Source organism: Strigops habroptila, chromosome 6 (assembly GCF_004027225.2).
Source record: "Strigops habroptila isolate Jane chromosome 6, bStrHab1.2.pri, whole genome shotgun sequence".
In the NCBI taxonomy this organism is placed as follows: Eukaryota; Metazoa; Chordata; class Aves; order Psittaciformes; family Psittacidae; genus Strigops; species Strigops habroptila.
In genome coordinates this window covers 15,907,444-15,922,333 of record NC_044282.2, presented here as the reverse complement: position 1 = coordinate 15,922,333, position 14,890 = coordinate 15,907,444, and the positions used below count along the sequence as shown (strand labels likewise).

General features: G+C 37.8%; 1 protein-coding gene across 3 annotated transcripts in view; it reads right to left on the bottom strand.

Moving 5' to 3' along the window:
- Positions 1 to 733: 733 nt before the first annotated feature.
- The window catches only part of SEC63 (SEC63 homolog, protein translocation regulator), a 60,702-nt gene continuing 46,545 nt past the window's right edge, over positions 734 to 14,890 (bottom strand). For all 3 annotated transcript variants that reach the window (XM_030489241.1, XM_030489243.1, XM_030489242.1), the window contains exons 14-21: positions 13,634 to 13,716; positions 10,663 to 10,722; positions 10,269 to 10,427; positions 9,403 to 9,561; positions 8,406 to 8,507; positions 3,347 to 3,445; positions 2,394 to 2,498; positions 734 to 1,852 (exon numbers count right to left, since the gene is read on the bottom strand). In XM_030489241.1, the coding sequence (XP_030345101.1) occupies positions 1,709 to 1,852; positions 2,394 to 2,498; positions 3,347 to 3,445; positions 8,406 to 8,507; positions 9,403 to 9,561; positions 10,269 to 10,427; positions 10,663 to 10,722; positions 13,634 to 13,716 (911 nt within the window). In that variant the 3' untranslated portion in view covers positions 734 to 1,708. The remainder of the gene's footprint in view (positions 1,853 to 2,393; positions 2,499 to 3,346; positions 3,446 to 8,405; positions 8,508 to 9,402; positions 9,562 to 10,268; positions 10,428 to 10,662; positions 10,723 to 13,633; positions 13,717 to 14,890) is intronic.

Sequence of the window (14,890 nt, the reverse complement as noted above, 5' to 3'; positions counted from 1 at the left end):
GCTTGAAAGCCTACTGAATGCAACTACTGCTTTTTTATTGTTGTTTCTCTACTGTATTTTGCAAATAAAAACTGGAATTAAAAGGCATCAAGTGTACAAGCCACTTAATTTAAACCTAGTCTTCATTCTTCAGTTCAAACACCTAACACTGCTTGTGCTTTACAAGGTTTTTCCTGCCCAGTATGCACTTCAGAAGTACTTTGAAAGATACCATAACCTCATTTAGAACATTTCCAAATTTTATTTGCAACTATTGCAATTACAAAGAATATAACAATGTAAATTTGCATTTAAAGTGACAACCCTTTCTAATAAACAAGGTCACAAATTCGTGTGCACCCATTCTGGCTTTGGGCAATCTTCATAGGATGGAAATTTTCCTGCATGGCAATTTGTCACATTTTACAGCACTGGTTTTTCATAGGAACAGAAATACATCTGTTCCTACTTGCAGAACACTTATATGTATTTCTGAAATATAGAATACAGCTGTTAATCACTTCATTTGTTTTATTGAAATGAAGAAAAAGAAGAATCCATCCCTGGCTTTTGTCAAGTCATACAATACACTAAAAGCCCTGATTCTCTCCTCCCTGAATTTATTCTCTAATTAGACTTAGGTTTTTTTAAACAGGAGTAGGGATAGAATCACTGTCTTTTTAACAGCCTTGCAGGAGACTGAGGTAAAAAAAGAAAAACAAACCTCAAAGAGATGCACGCTATTACAAATGCAGCCATCAAATTCTCCAGTTTATTGATGGGAATTCAAAATTGATACAAAACATGCCCTCTTTGCATGTTGTATTTTACTCTTAAAATGTTTCCAACAGTATCAGGTAGATTAAGAATATACTTCGGCTTTTAGGATGTACCTTCTATAAAGGCATTACACAAAAGCCACTAACTCATGTAACATGTGGTCCCAAAATTGCTATCAGAGATTTTGTTTATCAAAAGACTCAGATCTGCTGCTGATCTGATGAAATAAAGGCTTAAAAATGTTTTAAGCCATTAGTAACTACTCTTATGGCAGAGTCAAGAAAGTTTATGATATCCATTACAATCTTGGGCATAAAAAGGCAACAGTCCTAAAAAAAGCAGCCCTCCAGAATATATGGAATGTGGCAATGGGTATGATGCCAATTCATAATGATCAAGTTAAGTGAAACAGATTTTTAAAGCTATGAATGATGGGAGCAGTATCACAGCAAAATATTTAATGAATACCACAGAACCAATCAACTTGGAAAGTTGAGCAGATGTTGTTTCAATCAACAGAGATTTGTCATGTCAAATATACCAAAACGTTTTCTAAAATAAATTCCTAATGCAGAAAAATGGATTTAAAGTTTGCTCCTAGCTAATAGTACCTTTTATTTAAATTGGACCCTAAACTGATCAGACAATACATAGCCCACACTTTCGGACATTTATAATAAAAAAGCTTTTATTTTCAATTGAAACAAATGCACTGTCCTGCACTTGAAGGCTATAATGAGCCATAAACATATTCCAAGGTGTATCAATGGCAACAGATTTGTTTCACCTCCACTGAGAAGTTACATAATGCACTCTTAATTGGTAAAGAAAAATTAAACTCAGCCTTCTCAAAGCTTCTGTACTGTGTTTCTTGGTTACTGTACAAGTTCCACAGTCAGACCAAGAGTTTGCAGTGTGTGCAGATATTGTAGTCAATCAATAGTATTGTTTAATCATCATCTTCCTCCTCTTCCTCTTCCTCCTCAAAACTATCTTCAAAGCCCTCACTGTCTTCCTGGTCCTCATCACCTTCTATTGCTGTATCCCATTGTGGATGATTTTCTGGCACTGGTTTTGCTTCATGAACTTCCAGCTGTAATTGGATAAAGAGGAAAACAAGGAAAAAAGGGTTACAAACAATACACAGACCAATTTGGGAAAACAAACAAACCAACCAACCAGAACAAATGACACACCACACAAAATTGACAGTTTAAAAAACAAAACAACACCTCAAAACCCAAAACAAAAATCAACAACCGCTTCCAGAAATAAGGCACACCAGATTTTTCTCATTAACTGGATGTATCTAGGACTAAGGGCAGGGAAATGGCATGGCAGACCTCAAAGTGTAAAGCCAGAACCAACCATACTGCAGAAATTTATTAAATGTGAGAAAATGTAGATTAAAATATGTAGGCACTGGAAAGCATCACAAACTTTAGTCCCATTTAATCCATCGTAACATTGTCACTGCTGGCACCAGGCAGAAATGGCTTATAAGCCTCTTCTTGCAACTGTTTTAAAAGTAGGACAGCTTGAATTCTTAAAGGTTAACAGGATTTTTGGGGTTGCAATAGTCCTATGAAGTAGCTTTCAATATAATACAAATATATAACACAATTAAACATCACCTTCAATGGTTTAATCTGGTCCAATCCCATATATGAATCCGATCTTAAATAAACTGTGTACTGATAGTTGCCAGGCTTGCCTGGTGCTGGGAACTTGAGCTCTACCTACAAAACAGAATTTATGCAGTAAATTCTTGCTGCTTTCAAGTGACACATTAGAACAAGTAGCCGAGTACTCCAGTGAACAATAAATACTACCACAGAATAATCCTTTTTTGCATATGAAATTTGTTTCTTACAAGCGACACTTCTCTGAAAACCTCTGCATAATAAAATACCTGCAGAAACGAGAATACCCAAGTACAATACATTCCATGAAAGCTGAATAATCAGAGTCACATTTGTTTCTGAATTAGACCATGACTCTACATTAAGCACACAATTTCACCCTGTTGTATGCTTCCTTAATCTCAAAAACCCAAACAGGTTAAAACATTTAGTCTGCTGAAAGCATTAGATTAACTCTACTGCTATCTGAAATTGAACATAAAAATAGTTTGAAAGAACAAAATAGATCAAATCTCCATTTTTCAGAAAAGCAAAGAACACAGCCAAAGGTTACAGTCTCAGAAAGGTTCAATATGAGCCAAGGCTAATCAATTCGTCAGAGCCTTTGCTTTGCAGAAAAAGAACACTTAGTATTTCTCACACATTTAAGTAACTTTAAGAATGGTCATTATGTACAAATACTGGTTTTCATCAACTTTTTATATGAGGGGAAAAAAAACCCCCACAACATTCTGCAAAGAAACTTCGAAGTCTTAAATTATTTTTCCTTTCTCCATTATCAATTTCCACAGTTAAAAGGCTTTCCTCTACTTTAATCAGGAGAGTAAAATTTGTTTTCCATCTTGAGATAAATATGAAAAAAGCAGCTAAATGTATTTGCATATCATAAGACACTTCAGTACATTTTTGTAATACCCCAAACAAAAATTTTTAAAGTACTTTACCTCTTCTTTATCTTTTAGTGTACAAACGTGATATGGCATACATATTAGCATCTGCTCCTTCCGATCTGCAATATATAGCCACCACCATTCTTGTTTTTCCTTTCACAAAAGAAGAAAAAACCCAAAGAGGATTATTAAAGCCTCATAAAATGATGCCATTACACTCTGGAACAGGTAATTGTGATTCACTGGTCCTTACAATACATATAGAAAGAAGGTGGTTTGTGTTTGCTGGTTTGGATTTTTTAAACTCTTGGATGAGTATGAATAAAATATACAGTATATACCGCACACTGAAAGCAAACAGGTTACTACAAGTAACTGTTGCAAGTTTCCATTCCTTCATTTCCTTTTCTTGAAAAAAAGAATAGTGGAGGGGGATGGGGGGAAGATTACTTCATATTTATGAAGTATTTTATTACATAGGTAATAGTCATAACAGCGTAAGATTACCCTTAGAGAAAAAAGGGGAAAACCCCACACCTTTTAGACAACCCAAATATTAGACTAGTGAACTGTGTTCTAACACAGTTCTATCCACCCCAATGGTCTTGTAACTGATCACGATTATAACAGACTAGAGCCCTGAAGAGTATGTCTTAAGACAGTTACAAGTCAAGCTCTAAACCAGGAGGCCAATTTATATACATACATATATACACACACACACACGCACCACCACCAATCAGGTAATTGCTTCAGTGCCACCTAGAAGCAGTTGTTTTGTTTTTCATCTAACAGAATTAGAAGAACTGAATGAAAGATTACAGTGAATTTTAACAGCATTTAATTCCCACCTTTGTAATTTGGAAGGGGCTTTGTGGTGGTGTTAATTTGAAGAACTTTTGTCTCTACTGAAAAAGAGCCAAAAGTTCAGTAGTTTTGGGGAGGGGTTTTTTTTATTTGGAGCAGGGGGAGATAGAGGGAAGTGCTGGTGTGGGAGCTTTTTGTTTTTAACACTTCAGAAGCCAGTGTTTGGTGATCTGAAATTAAATAATGTAGGCTGAAAAAGTACAAAAGCTAAATTAACTTCTTTTCTCTTTTGAAGTGACTAATTGTTATGCTACTAGTAATTATCATCGTCTCACTGAAATATTCAACTAGGAAACTACAGATTTACAACAGCAAGACACTCACACCAGCAACCAAAACACCCTGGTTAGCACTGTTCAGTCCAGGAGCAAAGGAGTGTAAAATTAACTCAGTATGTTAATGCCCATTTTACAGTGTATAAAGTAAAAGCATCTGCACCACAGTAAAGCAACAGCGTTTCTTCACATATTTAGAACAGGCACTGAGAACAGGACAAAACCCAATTCACATACTATTTAAGACCCAAATTTGTAGAATTGTAAGAAGTCAGCTATTCCAAGTGATTTTCTTTATGAAAAAAAATGTCCCATATGATTACAAGGCATAAGTAATTTTATCTGTAAGTTTCAACAATAAATATATTGTCAATCTGCATAACAGCTGTAGCAAAAAAGAATCCTATGCAGTTGAAGTGTTTATTTCCTAGCCAAGAGGCCCTCTAGGAATAAAAGGATAAAGAGTATAAATAGTGCAGATGAACAAGAACTACAGAAGACAGATCCATTACAGAAATGGCTACTCACCACTTTGGTCCTATAAGGTCTCTGACCATAGAAAAAGGGATCTGTATCAATAGGTTTTTGATGTTACCAAAACACTGTGCTGATTTATACATTGTGTATGCTGCCATCACTCTCAGTGGCAAGGAAATTTTTATTTTATATTCTTTTGAGAACAAAGACCAAAACTGTCAACTGGATTTTCACAAAAACTGGTAAAAGTAACAGCCAAGGGAGAAAAGAAATACCAGAACAAATGCCATTCATTGATATAATGCTCAAAGGAATCTATAGAGTAAACTCTTTGGAAGTAAAATTCATGACCCCAAAGTGTCACTGCTTTTTTATAGAAAGGACAACTGTGCAGGAGTGTCATTTTCCTTTCTCTTATTGGGTGGAATTTAAAGTTTATGCCTGTGAGAATCTGGCAAGCTAACAGGCAAGTGGGCAAAATGCCCTTTAACAGATGGGTGCAAGGTTTGGCATGCCAGAGAACCAGCATGTTCATAAAATTGGAACACCAGGGCCAGTTTCTACCTAAAAATGTCAAAACTACAATCTGTGCAGTTTCTGGATCCATAGATGCAGGAGCACAAGATAATTATTTCAGAACCTGCATAGATTAAAGCTGCATCTCTGGCACAATAATCAACTGCCCAAAAACTTATATGAAACTCAGCACTGGTGAGGCCGCATCTCGAATACTGTGTTCAGTTCTGGGTCCCTCACTACAAGAGCAATATTGAGGTGCTGGAGCAGGTCCAAACAAGGGCAATGAAGCTGGTGAAGGATCTGGAGCACAGGTCTTACAAGGAACAGCTGCGGGAACTGGAGAAGAGAAGGCTCAGGGGGAACCTGATCGCTCTCTACAAATACCTTTAAGGAGGACAGGAGCGGGGAGGTAGCTAGTGTTTTTCCCAAGTGACAAGTGATAGGACAAGAGGTAACGGCCTCAAGCTGTGTCAGGGGAGGTTTAGACTGGATATTAGGAAAAATTTCTTCACAGAGAGGGTGATCTGGCATTGGCACAGGCTCCCCAGGGAATTGGTGGAATCACTGTCCCTGAAGTGTAGATAAGGCCCTTAGTGACATTGTTTAGTGACGGACTTGGAAGTCCTGGGGTAAGGGTTGGGCTTTATGATTTTAAAGGTCTTTTCCAACCTAGCTGATTCTACGACACAGTGTTAAGGCTACCTCCTGAGAACAAGTATATTAGGCTCAGCTACATTCAAACATCCATAAATTCTGGAAATACAGAAATTCACACAACTACAGCATTTTATCCTTAACTCTGAATCTCTGAGCTGCCCATAACCACAACAGAGTTAGAACTCTAAATCACAGACAAAAAAAAACCCAAAACACCCAGAGAGTACAACGGATTTTGTTCTTCAGACACTGCAAATCCACTCTATCTGAACATGCTGCAACTGCAGCTACAGCACCAAGTACAGCTGCATTCAGCTTTTAGGACATGAGTGAAGAGAGGTTGGAAAATTTACAACTGCATGAGAGAATACATGTGTATCTTTCAAGTTCGAGCATTCAGTTTAGCCCTAGACGTTTTCTTTCGCACAGTACTGTATTTAGGTTTTATCATAAAACCTATCAGCAGCTTGGTTACACACAGCTGAAGCTTAAGCACCTTCCTACAAAGTAAGTATAAGCAAAGTCTCCAAAGGAACCTTCAGTGCAGTAAAAAAGAAATATGAACAGTTAGCACGCCTGTGGCACATACTCATTGTTTGAACTTAGACTGATGACCAAAGCCAGCTGCTTTCACAGCAAGGAGGTATTAAGACTCTGCTGCATATCTGACATGATCTAAGGCAGACAGAAGAACAGAATGCTGGCACACCTTTTTCTGTTATGCTGGTGTGCTGCTGGAAGCTGTATTGAGAGATGGGAGGGTGCCTAAGAGTGTCACGAAAACAGAGCATTAAGATTAGCCATTACAAAACTAGATGTCATGAGGCCACAGAGCTTTTAACTAAGGCCTTCAGGAACACAATTTCTTTGATTTATTTGTATACCTTTTCTGGCTCTGTAGCAACAGGTCTTGCTTCCTACACTTTGTTTTCTAATGATGGCAGAACTATGTAAAACCAGCAGGAACAGTATGATCACAAGCATGGGGACAATGGCGCGTGCTTTGCACAGGGTATAGACATAAAGAGCCTTAGGGACTGGAAAGAAAGAGCAAATATACACAGTGTCTTCCCTTTTTTCTCATGTTTTCCTATTCTTCTCTGTCTCAGCTGCCTCTAAACCACAAGAGGAAGCATAAGCCTGCATCCCAGCTCCCCATTACTAGAGATAGCACTGGAGAGAAGAGATCTTAGATTAGTTCCCTACTCAGACAGCAGGGAAGCAAAGAAAACCCTCTGAATCACTGGCCTGGAAAGAAAGTGTGACCAAATACTCCTTCCTCCTGGTTCCAATCTGGTCACCTCCCAAGGACCTAATTTATTTGTTCAGAACACAAACCCCACACTTTGAAAAATCCCATCTTTTTCGAGGTTTCATTGCTGTAATGGGTTTTCAGACACCTATTCTGAACCTGTTTGTGTAAGTAACAACTGATACACCAGAACATACTTTCAACACCAAAGGCTGCTGTCGTGACACCTCAGCCTATCTACTATGAGTCACTGCTCTCAAATACATCCCTTTGTCTGATACCCATCCATACCTAATTTGTATTTTTGAGCTCTATAGGAGACATTGTTCCACAACTGGCTTCTGCCACAGACCACACTGTGGTAGAAAGAGAGCTTTTCCAAGCCCCTCCATCTTCCACAGTTGCACACTGTGATGCCACTACGCTGCTGCACTGAGACTTGGAAGTCAACCAGCAAGCCAAAACAACCTGCTGACCCTCAAACTATCTTGTCATTACTGTTAACATGGGAAGTGTCAGGACCTCCTTCACTCACAGACATTGCAGTTAAAGAGCAAGTAATACTCTACCCTTAACTCTGTATTAGAACCACTGCTGTGCTTTCACGTTCCATAGAAAAAAGAGAGAGAGAGAAAGAGAGAAACTCTAAATTAGATCCCTATATATCTGAAAGGTTTAATTCTGAATTTATCTACATGTAACAGATAAGCAGGGGAAAAAAAAAAAAACAACCAAAAAAACCACCCCCAAAAAACAAAAAACAAACCACCAAACCAAAAACCCCAAACCTTACCATTATTGCCATCAAAAAAGAACCTTAAGTTGCATGCAAGTTTGCAAGTCTCTGGGAACTGGATAGAAAGAACATATTACAGGTTTATAAGAAAGTATCTGAAAGAGTTTAAGAGACTATTAAAAATTAAGACTTTTTTAAATTTAGGTTAGCAATTTTTTCAAGTATTAGACTTCTTTAAAAGCCCAGTATTTACAATAATATAAAAAGAGCAATTAATTTGTATTATATTAATTCTCATGTTTCACAACTGTAATGGTTTCTATTACTGACCTCAGGAAAAAAAAGACTATAAACAGGATGCGTTATCTTTGACTTCGTTTCAAGAAGGGCTCGTTCCTTTCTCTGTATACTTTGCTGTAATTCTTGCCATTCCTGTCAAAGACAAGTTTAAAGAGTTACTGTGCACCAGCCATCTTTTGCATTAAAGAAAGAAATTTTAGCCCATGGAAGTCATACATGTGTCAAGTTCTTGTTCTACACTACACATTACGAAAGGGAAAGGCACACAGAGATTAACTTACACGGTATGATTAAAAGGAAAAAAAAAAAAAAGGAAAAAAAAAAAATCAAGTGACAGTGAAACTAAAGAGACCATTCATGTCAATATTAGCAAAACCCAAAACAGATCTGTGAGGCTTGCACGCATTCTTCAAAACTCACTTCTACAGCACTGTAAGAGTCCTGATTGCAAGCTTGATGACCCTCTTCCCATGAGAAGCTTACTCTCATCCTGTATGGGACTTGCAGCTGTCACTCTCAAGTCTTCTACTGTAAGACCTGTGGCGCAGCAATCACCTACCACCACAATGCCTCATTCTAAATTACAATTATAGTTTTGAATGACTAACCTAACAGTTACTAGAGTTTAGTAAGCAGATACTTACAGTATGCATTATGCAGTAATGCAACAGCCACTGCATGTAAAGAACAAAGTTCAATGGAGAGACTTTATCTCACAAAATCTGCAGAAGCTAGTAAACAAATTAAACCAAAAGCAGCATTACAAACTTTCCCTGAAGTTCAGCTATTTTTCTCATGGCATTTTTAAGTTTTCTGTCTATGCTGCAAAGACCCTTCACTGCTCTCTCTCAAAAAGACTTGCAATGACAAAGCTCTTATGCTGGAATGAGGTCTGAAAAACCTCTGGAGAACTGATATTACTCCTTCATCTTAGTGTTGCCTAGCCTGAGGGGATGCTAGAGGATTAAAATGCATTTTCTCTCAACCCCAGAGGCAACATTACCCTTCAAGAAAAAGTAAGGCTTACAGCTTCATCATCTTTGTTTTGCTTCTCATCTTGTTCTCTGTCAGAGTCTCTGTCACTTCCATCATCTTTTTCACTTTGAGAGTCCCTGTTTGTTTCTTCTTCTTCAGATTCACTTCCTTTATCAGAGATCTCCTCCTCTTCTTCCTTCACAACTACTTCCTAATGGGAAAGAAAGGGGGAGGAACAGGGAGACCAACAAACCTCTAACTTAGTTTGTCTGCATTACTGTAGTACACAGCATTCACAGCACCTGCCTTAAGGTTAAAGCCCTTATTTCCTATTTTGATCTACACTATTCTTGTGTCACAAAGTGTATATACAGTGAAGAATAATCTTTTTCCACTCATGTGCTAAGAGGACCAGGGAAGCAATTTTCCTTCTCCATATGGCACCCACAACACAAATAGGAAACAGTATTTGATTCTGGGATTGCATTTAAAAAAATCCTAGGAAAATTAGAGAGAAGTACCTACAACATAGCTGGAGAAAACACCATGCAATTTACCAGAAGAAAGTCTCATTTTAGTTTTTTCCCTTGAAGTAGAAGGTACAGAACAATTCACCTCCCAGAAGGCAGCATAACAAGAATTAATAGGAAGGGACTGTGAAGCCAGACTTCTAAAGTAGTTGGGCACAACTTTCAGCAGGCTGATGGAAACATTACTGTGGTGGTTCCCTCATTTTACAAGTAATTTTTAAATGTAAAGGAGAAAAAAAAAAAAAAAAAAAAAAAAAAAAAAAAAAAAATCTATTTTGGGAGATATACTTCACAAAAGCAAAGAATGAAATGTGACAGGAAAAAAAAAATCAGATTAGGAGTGATAAGCTGAACAAAAGACTTAAATATCAATAAATCTATAAGCTACCCCATTAGCTTGTTTTTGCTTCTGCTGTTTCGGTGGCTGCAATGAAGGCGGCACAGGCTTCTTTTTCAATGGCTTCTTTTTCTTTGATTTTGAAGCTTTCTTGGTTCCTTTATTCTTTTGCTGCCATCCTTTGCTCTTAACTTTGTTGACATCTCCTTGCTGTAGGAAAGCAGTATGTAAAATATTTATTCTGTTCATTAAATTTCAGGCATTCACTGTACTTTAAGCATTTTAAGCTGAGATCCAAAGTTAGAAAGCATAGCTCAAGAGACATTTCAGTAGGCATTTCTGGGGGGAAAAAAAAAAAAACGCTTGAGAAGCACACAATTAGCAACTCAAGATCTGAAAGAAAGTTCTATATTGCTAGCAAAGGGAACATTCATTCTTCACTTACCCCATCTTCTGTTGGTTGCTCCTCTGCTGCACATATAGACTGTTCCTTTTCAAACACTTCCTGGTTAGAGAAAGATGTGAAAAGTACTAATGCTTCTCTGTACCAAAAGAGCAAATTATTATTTTATAGTTGAACTTAATCACCTCAATCAGATCTGAGGTTTTGCTCATTATGTCAAATTCTTTTATTGGTGACAAACACAACAGGGGATGAACAGATCAAAATTAAACACTATTTTGAACATTTGGTCTGGAATTTTTCCATCACTATCATTATAAAGAAATTTAGTAACAACACATCATCTTGTTCCAAAGAATCTACTTGTTTTATAAAGCACAGAAATCCTGTATGTCCTGGGTTCAGCTATAGCAGTCATTTTTCTCCTTCTTAGTAGCTGGTGCAGTGCTGTTTTTAACTTTCAGCCTGGGAACAACGCTGATTAACACTGATGTTTTTAGCTGTTGCTAAGTAATGTTTACTCCGACCACGGACTTTCTCGGTCTCATGCTTTACCAGGGAGGACGGGAAGCCAGGAGGAAGCAGAGACAGGACACCTGACCCAAACTAGCCAAAGGGGTATTCCGTACCATGGCACGTCATGTCCAGTATATAAACCAGGGGGAGTTACCCCGAAGGCGAGATCACTGCTCAGGTCGGGTTGGGTGTCGGTCAGTGGGTGGTGAGCAATTGTATCCTCTCCCCTTGTTATTTCCCTTATCATTACTATTATTAATGGTAGTAGTAGCAGTTTTGTATTATACCTTAGGCTTAGTTACTGGACTGCTCTTATCTCAACCCATGGGAGTTACATTCTTCCAATTCTCCTCCCCATCCCTTTGGGAGTGGGGGGAGGAATAAGGTGGGGGGGTGAGCGAGCGGCTGCGTGGTTCCGAGTTACCAGCTGGGCTTAAACCACAACAGTTCTTTGTGGCGCCCAACGTGGGGCACGAAGGGTTGAGATAACGACAGATCTGACAAGAGCGTGTCTAATCATATTTGTGACAAGCATTCATTGTTACTACTCGTCACAATGGTGATTTATTGGCTCTCAGAGTTGTTGCGCTTGATCTCAAGAGTTTCAGCCTGTTGTACCTTACTCACAGCCAGTATTTGCTGTTTTAGTGTTTATCGGCTGGGGGGCCTGGGCTAAGGTTCTTGTTTCACTGTACTTCATGGTAATGACTTGTAATGCAATAGACTCATTGATCATGAAACTGGTCTGGCTTGCACTCCCAGCATGGCCATCACCTCTGTACTTTGGGAGGTATATAATGAAATTTTTTAGCAATTACATATATTTTTTTTCTCCTGGGGGGGGGGGGGGGGGAACCTACAAAGGAGGCATTCCCTTACACCCCCCGCTCCCCCACCAGGCTATTTACAACAGCATTTGAGAGTTCTGAAGGTTTTGGATGGCCTTTGAATACCCTTGAGACCTGCCTGCTGATTGTCTTGGGGATCAGCATGTTGGCAAACATACGGAGGGTTTTTTACCCACAGCCATCCCACCCCGGGAACACCCTATTTCGTCTGATCTCGAAAGTTAAGCAGTACTGGGTTCAAATCTAACCAGTTCCAAGTTACCGGCTGGGCTCAAACCATGACAGTGTACCACAAAAGCAAGTAATAGTAAAATGCAAATTCTGCTCCAGTTGCCAGAGCATTAAAAACTACAACAGCTGCACTGCTACTCAGGGACCCAGGACAACAAATCACACCAGAAATATGAAACACTAAGACAAAACACAATGTTAGTATTATGCAGACTAGAACATCTCTATGCAAATGGAATATTTTCATGCATTTCTTTCTTTCAAAACATATTATATGACACTAAAAAAATCCGCCAAAAGGAGCTGTCTTCTGTAAGGACAGCAAATATGAGAAACCACCACAAAAAAAAGCATCCTATAAAAGGCCACATGTAGTTTTTAGTTCATGTATCTCAACGCCAGACTCCTGAGAGGAGTTAATGTAGAAAACATCTTCAGTGAGTTTTCTATATGCTGTCAGATATTTTAATTTCTAAGTTTAACATATTCATAATTTGCAGTTTCCTTTATTTTTAAGATCCAGCATAGTGATATGGTGCTCTTACCTTCCACCTACTGCATCCTCAGTTATCATTGAGATGATACATTCTGAAGTTCCATAGTATGAACACATAGTACTTATATAGACATATTTCTGCTGAACTGGCTTCAACGGCCTGTCTGATCTTCAACTGTAATATTCATGCTTGTATGCCTTACCTTAGAAGCATAATTCAGACTTTTTGTTTACTTAGACAATTATCTGAATAGTACAGATGCAAAAATTGACACTGCAGGCTTTGTTAGGTAAAAGTTTTTTTCCTTTCTGTGCATTTTTTTGTTCTAAGAAAATCATCGCTGTGTTTAAAGCTTAAAAAGTTATCACAAGTCAGATGTTGAACTACTAGGGTGCAATATTACTTTGGTTATGCCACATTGCTACCCATTCAGCAGTCCATTTTCTTCGTGTGGCACTGGTGTACCTTCTTTATATTAAGTTATGTATATTTTGCCAGACTGAGTTTCTCTCATAAGTGTCTAGAGCACCCAAGAGATTTGTAACATTATGAGCCTACATAAAGTGAAATCAAACACTGTTCTAAGGACTTCAGTGAATAATTTATTCTAGTTCAAGAACTAAGTTTCTGAATGTCTTTTCCTGTTATTTACAAACCTCAGGGCAGTATCACTTGCCATATTCTTTTACTGTTCCCTAGACAACTGCAATGGGACAAGCTGAACTTTGGTCTGGTTCCAGGAAAACTTTCTCATTCAGAAACAAAAACATAAGGGAGGATTAAGAGCACAAGTTCTCAATTTCACATCTTAATTTTACAGTTATAGTCACAACACACCATGTTAGCTTGCAAAGAAGAAATGCCTATTTTTTAGCATATACTTGCAGTTACCCTGAAAGAACAAGCATTCTAAATACTTACTGCCATGGTCTGTCTTGTCAGCGTGACCAGAACAGTGACAAGAGAACCTACTGTAATATTGTTGCTGTCTTCATCATCCAAAACTAGTGTAAAAAAGGAAAGGAACACATTTATTAAACTTCTTTAAAGCCTTTTTTTTTTAAATTAAACACTGTTTCTACCATGTCTAAATATAAGAATGCAAGTTCCAGAATTTTTAACAAAAAATAATTTCAAAATATTATTTGAGAAGTCTCTTACAACCCCAAATATACTGAGGGCTGGTAGTTCAGCAAACTACAACACAGCAACATTGAGTTTGAAATTTTAATTGCATGAAAGTTAAAAAAATTCAAAGTTATAACTGCTGTGGGAACTGTAACTCTATAATATTGTGCATTATATATTAAAGCATAAAACTTCAGAAGCATGAAATACTACACATGACCAAAGGGACCCTGTTATATTTGTTCTGGGAATCATAACTTTGATTTTTGCTGACTTTCATATAATTAACAACTCAATTTCCATGCCACATTAACAATCACACATTTAATTCTTTAAGTAGAAGGAAAAGGAAAATAAAAAGAACAGCAATGATTATTTTAACTAAAACATCAAACATAAAACCCACAGGGAAACCATTGAGGAGTTTATACCTCCAATCTGTGAACTGGAGAATGTCCCAGGTTGAGGAAGAATAGAATTACATCCCTGTATAGAATTTTTATATATCTCTACCACCACCCCTGCTGCGAAAGCAGTTTTACTATTCCCTAGTTTTAAACATGTATTTTATATAATGGCAATACTGAGGTAAACAGAAAAGCATATGCACCGTTCAATCCGCCGTATCACATCTGAGTACAGTGGTGTGACAAATGAAGACTATAGGCAGAATTGAATTTTGAATTTTATCATTGTAGCCACAGTAGCAATATGAATTAGAAACAAGTATTAGAGCAACCCTTCAAATATCTCACATTTACTAGCACTGATCTTACAAAAAAGCAAAGGAGACCTCAGAACCAATTCACTTGCCACTCAAAGGCTGCCTAACAGGAACTGCTTAACAGTATACCTGATCTTCAGAGAGGAAAAGCATTATACATTCATTGAAAGAGAGCACACAGAATGCAGCTAAGCATAGCATAGACAAATTCAGCCAGATATAAAAACTATACAAGGATTAACACAAAGGAACCCATGAATATTTAGTCATCAGGGTCTCCAACTCAAAATCTCACAAAGGACTCTCCATGCTGAAGTAAGCTGAGC